This window comes from Patagioenas fasciata, chromosome 3, assembly GCF_037038585.1.
Source record: "Patagioenas fasciata isolate bPatFas1 chromosome 3, bPatFas1.hap1, whole genome shotgun sequence".
Taxonomy (NCBI): domain Eukaryota; kingdom Metazoa; phylum Chordata; class Aves; order Columbiformes; family Columbidae; genus Patagioenas; species Patagioenas fasciata.
Window position 1 is genome coordinate 68,857,325 of NC_092522.1, and position 13,037 is coordinate 68,870,361.

General features: G+C 37.5%; 1 protein-coding gene across 5 annotated transcripts in view; it reads right to left on the bottom strand.

The window, feature by feature from the left end:
• LAMA2 (laminin subunit alpha 2) overlaps positions 1-13,037 on the bottom strand; it is a 362,981-nt gene that overhangs the window by 133,889 nt on the left and 216,055 nt on the right. For all 5 annotated transcript variants that reach the window (XM_065833304.2, XM_065833299.2, XM_065833305.2 and 2 more), the window contains exons 18-19: positions 10,077-10,163; positions 3,696-3,907 (exon numbers count right to left, since the gene is read on the bottom strand). In XM_065833304.2, the coding sequence (XP_065689376.2) occupies positions 3,696-3,907; positions 10,077-10,163 (299 nt within the window). The remainder of the gene's footprint in view (positions 1-3,695; positions 3,908-10,076; positions 10,164-13,037) is intronic.

Consider the following 13,037-nt stretch of genomic DNA (forward strand, 5'->3'; position numbering starts at 1 on the left):
AAGAAGATAAATTTTTGAGAAGCTTTCTATTACCCTTTATGTTTTTTGACCACAATTCTTTTGGCATGCAGAGATTACGAGAATAATCCCTTTGGCACCCACAGTAGAGAAGAAGGATGTGATGGGGTGTCACAGGGACTATGACCATGCAGTCATCAGTTCCATCAGCGTGAGCTGGTTCCTGCACACCATTTTTCATTCTCAGAGGGGAATGAAACCACATCTTTATGTTGATTATCAATGTAGTCTGTAAGCCAGGGCCCCAATCCACATTTTGTCTTCCCATAGCACACTGACCACATGTGTTGGTCTTTTTCTCAACATGACAGCTTCATTTTAAGAAACAATTAGAGAGTCCAGACAGTGAACACATGGTGCTCACATACTTGCATGTCACAAGGTGCCATTTGAGACAAAGCCGTTATATTTTTTCTATATATAGATTATTACAACAAGATCTTCCTCATTACTTTATTGAACATGCTGTACTGTAAATGGAAAGGATTATTTTCTGTTCTTCTCCCTGCTTTCGAGATATTCTGCAGAAGTTGCTTCTTTTAAATGTGACTTTATCACTTGCCAGTATTTTCATGGCCTTGTTTCTCAAATGTTTGCAAAGATGTCTTATATTCAGGAACAATTAGCAAAAATACTTTGGGCTCTCTTATCAGTCTGGTAACATCTTCACAGGTTTTGATCTCTTTCTGTTTTGCTATTTATTTAAAAAATGTAAACATTTAAAACCACTTCTGATGTAATTAACACCTCTTTTCTTTTACTCTCATTTTTCAACACTGACTGAATCCATAATTTACCTTTCATCCTGTACACAGCCCTCCTACCATACTATTTATATTTTAAAAATGGTGACACTCCAAAATGTACACAAAGATGAGTATTACATATATACATTTTTAGTATCTTTCTCATTAAAATGGTCAGCAATGAAAGATGATACATAAACCCAGACTCACAAAACCACAGCTCTCCAAGAAAATTAACAGTGTTTCACCACTGTTTTTATAACGACCTCAAAAAATAAAGCCTGTCTTATTTGAATCATTTTGCTTATCAGGGATATGACACCACAAGAATCAAAAAAAGAAAATTTACACTGATTTTATGAACAGATGAGTTTGTCTTGTTTATATTATGTATTACCGCAAGCAGCATACCATGCATTCTTAACTCAGCCTCAGATGACTGACTGCAGTACAGTGGTATGGCAGAATTTGGAAGTCAAGACTTTGATTGCTTTTCTTGGCTCCAGCGGTACATACATAAAGAAGAAACATACAGTCAGGTCTATTCATCTACTAAACTGCTACTCAATGTGAGAAATTGCAGTTATCTCACCTGAAGTCTTCTCATTTGTTTACCTCTACCGGGAAAGTTTGCTACCTCAAAATGGTTGCTATAATACAATACTACTGTCAGAGAAGTTTGCCTTACTTTCTTCCCAAATGGCACTAGTCAAGACCTTCTCATTCTCTCTTGATTTGTATAAATATTTATACGTGTTTATTTATAACCGACCTACACACTTATTCACCTCCAAGAGTAGTACCTACGCACTGGTGCACAGACAGACCTGAATATTTGCTTTAAATCATCTCATGTCACTTTGCTCTATTACCATCAGCACGATCTCCAGGTATTTGCTTCAGTACATTGTGCTGTTTCATACCAAAACCCAACCTACTACAGTCAAATCAAATAAGCTTAGGACATTTACTCAGTGTTCTTAGATTTATTATTTTATACAGATACACCAAGAAACTCAGAGATGCTATAGTGATATGAAGTTGTACTGTCATTTGAAACAGTTAATGCACGTGACAACTGCACTGTACTGAAAAAGAGCAAGAAACATTTCCAATGATAATCTGAAAGCAAAATTCATGCTTTGCAATACTCTTGGATTTGGCTTTTTAATAAGGAATGAAATTGAAAACAACAAAGTAAAGGCACAGTCCCTCTGATATTGTAGCTGCAGGGCAAACTTCATGGAAGTCTGCAAAGGAAATAAAAAATCATATGCAAAAAAGAAAACCCACATGAAAGACAGAGAGTAGATGAATACAAGGTAACTGTGAGCACGAGGCTATGAATACATTAGGGGGCTCTCCTTGTCAGTGATACTAACAACAAAAGCAAACTTGTAATTCTACATTAAACATATACTTATTTTTAATATTTTTTTAATTGTATGTTTTCTGAACTCTTCTCATATTACATCTCCTTCCCATGTGGCTGCTACTGCTGTAGAAACATTCAAAGCAACAGTCCTCTCAGTGCCTCAGGAATGTTGACAAGCTACTGGAAGCTATGATTCTTTTTAAATCACATTACACACTTAACACTGTAACTGATATGACATCTTTCATCATGAACTGTTTGTTAACTCGTGCAAAGAATATATGTGTTTGTCCAACTTTTATCCAGCGTTGTATAAAGTAGGTACAGGAAGAATTAACACAGGTGTATGTCTTCATGTCTATCTACGTTTATTACTCTTAGCTGAGAAACCTGACGATATTCTGCATCTTGCTGGCTCCCATGCAGTCTTACGTGGTCCAATAGAACCTAGTACTGTCACTGTCAAACTGCAAGCCATTCAGAGAGCAAATCCTGGAATTGAATGCCAGTGGCTCAGACTTTCACGCTTTCAACACATACTGCAGAAGTGGTCCCTGTGGTCACACACAGTGAGAAGATAGTGGCCCAGCTCTTTTACTTGCATATTTTTATACTAATATAACACCTTTGTACTCAATGGAGTTGCTTTGAGTTTATTCCAATGAATCAGAAAGGATTAAATCCTTGTGATGGTGAAATAAAGTGCTCTGCTCTTGCAGGAAAGATTGTAAACCTGCTGTATTCCATTCCTCAGAATGGGGTGGAAGGGTATGTGGAAGATGTTTTTTAAGTTGAAAGCATTTGTTCTGCCTAATAGCTGCATTCTGAATTGTCCTGGCAGCAACTCAGAGAGCACCACTGCCTCGTGCAGAAGCAAAAGCTCCTGTTCCTACCAAATCTTCCATCTGATCTCCATAATTTTCTGCAGTCGCTATGGGGAAGCATGAACTGAGGCCCATACTTAAACAACACGCCACCACTAGCTGAGAAGTGGTAGCACCTTAAAAAATTTGTTAGGAGATTTTAGACTCTGCTTTGCAGGAAGCAGGAAAATCTTGCCCTGTAAAAGGCAGCAGCTTCCAATACTTACTGCAGTCATGTAGGTGGGACAGAGGTCACAAGGACTGTCAGGCTTGGACCCTACAGTAACTGAAACACCAGTTTCAGCACCAGTCTTACTAGGTAATGGGATTTCCCTGGATGCTTTATAGATTTTTTAGTGAATAATTTTCATTTATTTGCATTTATTTTGGTACACCTCACATGTAGTAAAACCTTTTGCATCCATGCAATGCTCCACTCTCCCAGGTTTTTTCCATGTCTACTTCATTACTGCTTCAGGTACACCAGGAAGTTCTTTAATAGGGTCTTCTTTCTATTTACTTTGAAGCCTCCCTTCCCAGATGCAGATGCAAGTAAAATACTATTATAACTAGCAGTGTAAGTACACTGTATCATTCTCCTGCTCACACAGATAGAGGCACAGTCTCCCTCTTAGGAGCAGAGTTATAGGATAGATCAATACTGTCAGCAGCAAGTAAAAGTTCATGACTTACGTTGACAGTTCCTTGCATCAAGTGCATCACCAAAATATCCATCAGCACACCTCTCACAATATTGGCCTGTTGTACCTGGCTTGCATATCAGGCAAGCACCAGACAAGCTGTCACAGCTGCCAGGAATGGAGAAGTCAAGGTTGTCATTACACGGGCATGGCTGGCACGATCCCCCTGGTATTAGAGGTTGTCCAAAATAGCCTTCTGCACACCTAAGGTAAAAGACATCACCAGTTAGGACTCTTAAACAATCCTCTTATTAGAAATATTTCATTTTGTTGCCTCAACTAATCACCAAAAATGATTTGATCTTCTTTCAAGTATTTCTTAAGCGTCTTTTCCCTCTCTCCCTCCTTCTCCTTTTTAACAGCACTGTAGATACAGTACCAGTTGAAATCCTGCCAGTTCTGCTAGTAATTAGATTTCAGTGGGAGAAAAATCTTGTCACTGGCACTGAAGACGAGACAAAGCATAATAAGAAATCTGTCTGTTGGCACACTAGAGGAATTCAGGTCCATGTTAGATAGGCTTTGTATTTCAGCACATCATGTCTAGATGTTCTGTATTCATTCACCATCAGGCTTGATGATTTTTTCCTTCTACCTTAAAAATTCATTTAGTTTAGAAAAACAGGTATAGAAAGTATTACAGACATAAATTTGTTTACCTGCCTGATCAGATTTGTTTAATTAATGGATTGCTAATCCCTCTGTATAGGCAGGTAACAAAAGATGGTTCATTATCACAGGAACTATGTTGGTATTTACTATACCTTTCAGATTTTAACAGAGATGCTTAAAAATATCACCTTCTTTTCCACCTTGCCCACCAGCAATTTCCTGTGAGTATCATGTAAAACAGGTTAGTGAATCTGACCTAACATGAGGGTATATTTAAAGCAAATTTCTACTTGCTTCACAGCCTATTTCCTATTTATATTCTGGTCTGCTTTCCCTTTCTATTACATTTGCTCCCACTTCACAATAAGAGCTACTTGTAGATAGGGAAAAAAGAAAAATTGCCCAGTTCAAGCTCATTAAGTTATTAATGTGCATCTCAGATGAACTCCAATTAGTGTGAAGAAAACAGAAAGTATATAAAACAAACCATATAAATTAATGTTTCCTACTATTTTAAGGTTGGTTTGAATGCAGTTATAAAGTACAGAGATATCCTCTCTGCATTGTAATAGTATTGGATGGCCTGGTCAAACAAGGATTTTTGCATACCACCCTGATATGGGAAATGCAGAGCTCCACTATGCCTTCACTCTTGTCCCTTTGTGCTCACCAAGCTCACCCTTTTCCTTGCATGCAGAATATCTCATGAAGTTCCCAACTGCATCCTAAACAGAGCCCTTTAAACACTTATTAAGTGTTATTCAAGAACATTAGCAAAGATGACTAAGTAGGAAATCATAGTTGGATCTAATTGAACAGGTTTTTTTTAGTCAGATATTACACAAAATAGGATTTTTTCCATTCTCTAACAATACCCACAATGCAGACTGTAGATGAATATATATGCATAAATAGTCCAGTGGTTTGGGTACATCTAAGCAGTCACGAATATGAGTAAAATTTTCACAACCTAGCCCACTGTGCATTACTCCTTTGGCATAGCCATTTCTTACAATTATCTCCTCATAGCAACAATGCATTAAAGTCTCATCATTCGAATAATTCAGGCATTTTATTTACAGAACCTGTCATGAATGCAGACACATATTGTGTCTGTATTACCTGCAAAGAAACAGATTTTTTTTTTCCTTGTATGGAGGATATTCAGCAATCACAAAAGACTGATTTTTAGCTTATTTTTGTCAAAACAAGTTGGCTTTTTTTCAGCGATGGTATCTCAGTGAAAAAGGCCAAGAATGTCTCAATACATGTTACAGTTAATAGCCATGTTTCATCAAAGCCAAAGAATGACTGCATAATTTATGCAGTTATTTCTTTTACCTGAAATGGATGATGCATGAAGTTCATCCATGCTTTGCTGAGTTCTTTCTCACTTACTACTGACACATTTGTCATAAATCTGTATCTTTTGGTACTACTACCTATCTGATTTCAGTTAATGTGTATTCATTTTCCTCTTTCATTTAGGGGTTAGTTCTGTATCTGATAGCATTCACAGAAACTTACCAAGCACTTCACAGAGGAAAAATACTCCAGGGATTTCTCAGAAATGCACTGCTAAAAATTTCCTTCTATTAATAGCAGGAGACCTTGATAACTCTTTGTATTCCCATCAGTTTAGACTTTGCTAATTAAAATTAGCAAAACCCACTACCATCACATAGCTATGTTTTACTTATATAAATACATAACCTGAAATCCAGATTCAAGATGATCGTGAAAGTAGGGGTAAACCAGTTAAGCTTAAAAGAAAACTGTGTGCATAGACCTATGTGTAAATTCCTCCACTTATTCTCACACTTCTTGCAGGGGAAGATTAATTCACTCATTCCATCTTTATTCCCTTAAGGACATTTCTACTTCAGCTACTCTTCTCAGATTCAAAGTATTACCTGTTTGGCAAGGTTCATATTAAAAAAAAATAACATATGTGGCATGGAAAATTACATTTATGTATTACACAAAGCACATATCTAAATAAATTACCACTAAGTACAACAGAACACCTCTGGGATGAAAAAAATAAACAAAACCAGGAATAAAAGCAGTGAAGAAAGGCTGTTTCCATACTTTTCTTTCCTCCTCTATGCCCACCTTTACTCTCAAATGTAGATGTGTCTGAGACTGACACCATTTGTTTTTATTTGGCATAACTGATGCCAAATACAGGATTACTACATATATGTACGTATGTATGTGTACTGGATCTGGCTAGGATGGAGTTAATTTTCTTCATAGAAGCTTGTATGGTGCTGTGTACATACACATCCATGCACACAAACACAGGTTTATTTTATAGGTTTCTTTCTATTTACTGGGAAAAAAAAAAAACCAAAAAAAAACAAACCAAAAAAAAAACCAAACCAACCAAAACTTTGAGACAGAGTTAATTTAAGCTGTAAATCTAAACAATTTAAAGCCTGGAAACACTATTTTTACAGTTGCTTTGAAGCTTATGTGCATTCAGTCTGTGTACAAAATTGGGTAAAAGCTCTGTGGATAAACAGCTTGTGAACACAGAGTTTAAAAATCTTCAGTCAGGTGCACAACACAGATGTTATTCTTGTATGACCAACCATAAATCTTGCACTTTCTAATGTCAGAGTGCCTACTTTGCAAGCTGTAAACAATCCTGCATAACACATTCATTGTATCAAATCTCCTGAACATTTGACCCTTTTCCCATCAGCACTGCAATACAGATTTGCACTTCTGGCACCAGAGGAAGAATTACATTAGCTAGAAGGAGCAGCAGGTTGGAGCCAAGGGACTCACAAGTGACTGTGGCTGGTGACATCTGTGCTACATCTGAAGAACTGGGGCAGGAAGGACACAACCCAGCTCACCCTTCTCCTCTCACTTAAGATACACTGACCTCTCATCTGCCCTCCTAGGAGGAAAAGGTCACTGGAACCATATTCATAAATGAAGCAGTGCTACAGGAGAAGTTAGACTCTCATACATTTTCCTTCCCTTCCCTAAAACTGTGTCCTCTTGTCTGTATCAAGACTGTGTAGCTGGAAAATGCAAACCATCATTGTGTAAATGTGCAGGGCTCAAAAGACAGCTTTGTGACATTCTCATAAGCCCTTGCTTGAGAACGTGAGTGGTGAGCAAAGGAGGAACTTAAGTCTAATTTGCTGGGGAAAATAATCAAATGGGGAAGCTAGGTTTGCTCTACAATTATGTGGTAACTCCAACAGAGTTTATATCTGCAATTAATTTGATGGTGTTATGAGCTGGACTCCTCAGAACACTGAGCAATTTTTGGCAACATTTTCCTGAAGAGTTCAAGTGAGAGAAGTAGCAATTTTTTTTTGACATTTGACAACTCGAATGTAAAATATACATACACATAGAAGTAAATAAAAGATCTTATTTCCCTAGCAGGTAGAGGATTATTTTGAAGTCCAAATAAGTACAGTACTGAGTATGCTCACTTTATGATAATTTAGGACTGTTCAGTTAAAGAATCATGTGGTTCAGATCACTTGTCACTTTACTGTTGCTAAAATGAAAGAGAATTTCACATAAATTCTTTCAGCAATTATACAATCACTATTAATAGCAAAAGGCGACAGGCTTTCTCCTGTTCATCATTATTGACAACTGCAGGCATTTCCAAGCAACTCATTACAATTAAAAGCAAATAGTTCTATCAGCATTGGATTTAAGGGCCTAATTTCCAATGGATTTATATCTCATGGTTACAAGGCTAAGGTCTGATTATTTGCTGCAGGGTGTTACTATTCAGCAGGGATTAATCCCTCAGGCTACAGCAGCGCTTTTTCCTTGCCCTGTGAAAGTTTTCTTACAGGCAGAACATTTAATAATCTGTCTCTTTCATTCTCTCTCTCATGTATTCTCTGCTGTTTAATCAGGTGTGAGTTCACACAGTGTTCTCCCCCTTAGCTATGACATGTCCTGATCTAGTAACCTCTATTCAGCCACTTCTTTTCACAAAACCTTCAGCAACAACTACTGAGAGCTCCTACCCTTCTGTCAAATTTGGTTGAAATTGACCTACAAGTTCAAATGTCTTTGCGGGCAGACAGACAGACAGGCATGCACAAAAAGATGACACTAGCCTTGTTTCCTTCAGAAATCAGGTTAAAATCCAAGCCTGCCACTTATTCAGAATCTGTCCTACCGCATCTACAGCCTGTGCTCCACTCAGAAATAGCACTTGTTGCTAATGGAAGCTGTCAATGACCCTGCATTGACAAACTGCCATCAAAGTGCTCTTGATGTGATTTATTCCCATTGTCATTAACTTCGCAGCCCACTAGCTGAAAGAAGGCGATGACTTTCAAGACAGACAGGAAAAGACAGGCAGAAATGGCACGCAGCAGGAGGAGACTCAGTGATGATGGGAGGAAACAGGTGACAGCCTGCACTTTCACTTTAGGACAGAGAGAACACAACAGGGGATTTAAAAGGAAGTAGTTGTAAATGTAAATTGTAAAGAAAAGACTAGAGGGTGATTTGCAGCATGTGGTCAGGTTCCTGCTTTCATGGTTGGGTTCACTCTTGGTTCACTCCTACTTTTCCTCATCCCAGCCTGAATATTGTAATTCTCCATTCAGAGGCCTTACTTTTTTAGGGCTTACATTGGAGAATGCTGCAAACAGCTCAGGGAAGTGCCAAATGGCAAAAGCCTACAAGAAAGAGACGTGCCATGTTTCCATGCTCCATAACTGTCTAGTCAGGTGTTAGACAGTGATCTGGGTCTCCCAGTCCCTCTTAAAAATGTGTCATTTGCAGAGTCACAGGGGACTGGGATCACGGAGCTAAAGCCAATGCTGATTCATTGTGACCTCCAAACAACTAGCAGAGGTCCCCTGGCACAGTAGCTGCTCTTGAAAGCTGTTCCATCCATGTGAAATCCCAAGGGACGGAAGGTGTGTAGACACAGGGATGATATCCCTTGTCTGTGGTCTCACCTCCTGTGGAAGGGGGTTCTTGGGAGCTTAGCGCCAGCACTCACACTAGCCTCCTGGTTCATTTAAATTCTCCATGTGATCCTTTCAGATAACAGGGTATAAGAAGGGGAGAGAACTTTCTTGGTACTAACATGTCACTCAGATCTGTAATAGGCAAAGACAGACTAGACATATTTTTTTAATTTGTTTCTTGTATAGGTAGTAATAAGCATAAGAAATATATATTGAGTTTTTCTATGTGTTGGACAAAAAATTATATTTTTTTTGTTGTTACAACCTAGTTTTTTCTACTTGCTAAACAAAGACTGCAATAGGAAACTAGAAGCAACAAGAATGTAAAATATTCTTTTTAAAAATAGTTAAAATCAACAAATAACTTATTAGAAGAGCTGTATTTTTACTGAATATTAATTTTTCTCAAAGAGGCATCAGTAATTTATTGAGTATTTGATTAACTGTGTCCTAAACATGCAAATGACAAAAGAGACAAAATAATTATAAAAACCTCAGAAAAATGACAGAAAAGCTTGAAGAATAATTTTTATAAAAAGACACTTACTTCTCAGCAAATGCTTCTTGGAAGGTTTGCACTTTACCATAAAGTAATAAAACAAGCACTAGAAATGTACAAATGCATGGACACAATATGAGAGGAAGATGCACAGGATTTCTTCAGTAAGTTTCAGAACACAGGAATGGGGATGAGAAGGGGAAGTTAATAAAAAGGTAGAAAAGTTCCATGTGATCAACACTTCTGTTTCAGATCTCATGTGGTTAAAAGCATGGTGCATGCTTACCTTTCACAGCGTGGTCCCACGTACCCAGCTGGGCATTCATCACATATTAATCCACGACTTCGGTCAAAATGGCATGTCGGGCTAAAGCTGTGTTGTTGATATTGGGTTAGAAGAGGGACAAGGAAGAAACACAAAGAAAAGATGGTTAGCAGCATAACTCTCTTCCCACTTCAGAGATCGTTAATCTGCAAAACCGTGCCTAGGAAAAGTGATTCTGTTCTAGGACATGGGGCTTAAGTTTGACTCCAGCAAATTGAATTTGGAATGACTCTGCTATTTCTGCGACACTGAATATAGAGTAACGGATGGCAGCATCCCAATAGCCTGTTATTACGGGACCTGAGCCTGCCACCGAGTGGTCTGGATATCATTAAAAAGGCAGGAATGTACAGCTGTTTGTTTGTGCCCCTGAAGGCCTGGCAAAACAATCTATGCCATAATGTGGCCCCTATATAAATCTTTCTGAAGGACAACTGATTTGAAAGCTCAGTTAACTTTGTGTATAATCGGCTGTGAAAGGAATTCAGTGAACAAGAAAGGGGAGGGGCAAAAAGGGAAATATTTGGGGAAGCTTCCCAGAGAGTGCATTTGAGTAAATCGCGTGCCAATGACCTTAAGCTACGGTCCAGACAGGCACACTGTTTAAGAATAGCTTGCAGAGTAGAAAGCTATGCTCTACTTATTTTAAGTTGTGGGGTTTTTTTTAATAAATAAATAAGGATACTGTTGGCATTTGCAAGCTCCACCTCTCGATGCCCATGTTTAACTCTGAACTGTGCTTCCCCACTGTTTAGCATTTTGCTTTCCATAATCTTCCTTCCTGAACACATTTTGTAAGGAAACCTCCTGACACTCTAAAAGACACTAAACAGAAGAAGAGGCAACCTGTTCTTCTGTCATTTGGGAATGATAATTAGAGACAGAGACATAAGAGTACCTTTATACAGCCTCATCTAAATAATGATAATCAGTCCTGGTAAACCAAATAGAAAAATAGAAAAAGAAAAAAAAAAAGGAAATAATGGGAGCAGGTGCACGGTGGAATGACTCATCACAACAGGAAAACAAAGCATCTTTCTGGAAAGAAGACCCTAAACTTAGCTTTTCTAATCTAGGAAAACAGAAGTTGAGAAGGAATATAATTGCTTTGACAAAGACATTAGAAGGAAGGTATATTCAAGGTAAAAATTTATGCTACAATAATAACAAACAGACATAATCTGACCTCAGATAAATTAAAGCAGGATATATGATGAAAGTTTCTGGAAAATAATAGGCACAAGGAAGCCAGAAAAGCTTAATTAGGATCACGTAATGTGATTAACTGCTGGTGACTGGACACACTTCTCAGTAGTCATCCCTATGATCTGACCTTAGTTACTCTTTATGCTGTTTCTCCTATAGATTATTTTAATTTATAAATACCTTGTCTGTCGTAGGGCAAGTTATCCCATACACATAAGAGATCAGTAAAAAAAATGTAGGAAGGTGAGGTCCAGTAAACATAGACAGGTACTGGGATCTTCCTCTCTCCCATAAGGATTATGTTTGTGTTATTTTGCAATGTCATTCAATTAAGAATAGATTCACAAATGCATGAGGACCCAGTTGAAAAAACAATAATTGTTCATTTTATTTTTAAATAGGAATGAAAGCAATTTTTTATCAGAGGCACACATTATCTTTGAATCTAATCAGCAGCACCTGATTTATTTAAAATAAGATCCTGCTTGTCAGGCCCAACCTCACTCTTTCTAAGAGCTACATGGGAAACTTCGTGGAGATGCTATCACAGCTCATTATAGCTTTGCACAAGATTGACTGTACTACAGTTCCATCAAGAGCTCTGAATCCAACTGCATAAATTTTAAAGATAATAATAATTAAGTATTTATCATCACTAAGCAATAATAATGAATAGCAGAATTTCCATGTTTTAAGGGTTATGCTCAGATCTAGCAGCCTTTGATCCTTTCTCGGACTTAGTAGTCAGTCCACATCTCAACACTAAACATTAATATATTAAGAAATTCCCATCTGCATACTATAAAGAAGATACATGATAGTAGTGTGCGAAAAGACCAGTTTATCTTCCTGATTATTTAGAATCTTATGACTCACTAGTGATAAATACTAATAGACAGTGTGTATTGATCTGTCAAAACAAGCTTCAAAAATCTTAGTCTTTCTTGATTCATCATCACTCTTTTCAGTTTTTACATAATTAACATGAATACCAGTCAGGACACAGGACAAGTATGAATACACAGTATGGGCATGTATGTGATAGGTCTATGTTGGAAGACAGGGCTTCTTAAAGGCTTACAAGTACATTGTAGAAAACATATATTGGAAATGGGTTTGTGATTTTACTTAGCTCTCCAAGAAAATACTAAAATCGTGACACCAACCCAAATTCCTAGTTCACATGCTATGAGTTTACTTGTGACCTTCCCAGGCTGAGTGAGATATCTTTTATCTCCCATTTCCAGTGATAAAACATTCCTGTCAGGATCTACATTACCCATTTAAACTTATCTCCACTTCAAAAGAAAAGCAATTATTATACCAGACATCTACATTTGGTAGAAGGAATTAGATAGTAGTACTTCTAATCATTTCTATGAAGAAAAAACAACAACCAAACTCCAGTTTATTTGAAACTCCTTAAAGACTAAGAATGTTAGAATAGTTTGCAAGGGTGATGTACTAAGGAGAATAAATAAGAAGTCAAGAATGCATTATAAATGTCATTTATAATACAGGTATTGATCTCATTTGCATTGTATAAGTACAAATATAACCCATGATCTAGAAAACAAGCTTAGACAATTTTAGTTTCCTGATTTAGCCAAGCATTCTTTTCTGACATGTGGCAAGTCACTTATCGCTGTAGTGCTTCAGAAGGCAGTTTTATGATTAGCTTCTCTGATTGCGTATGGAAACTGCTGCCATTAGGAA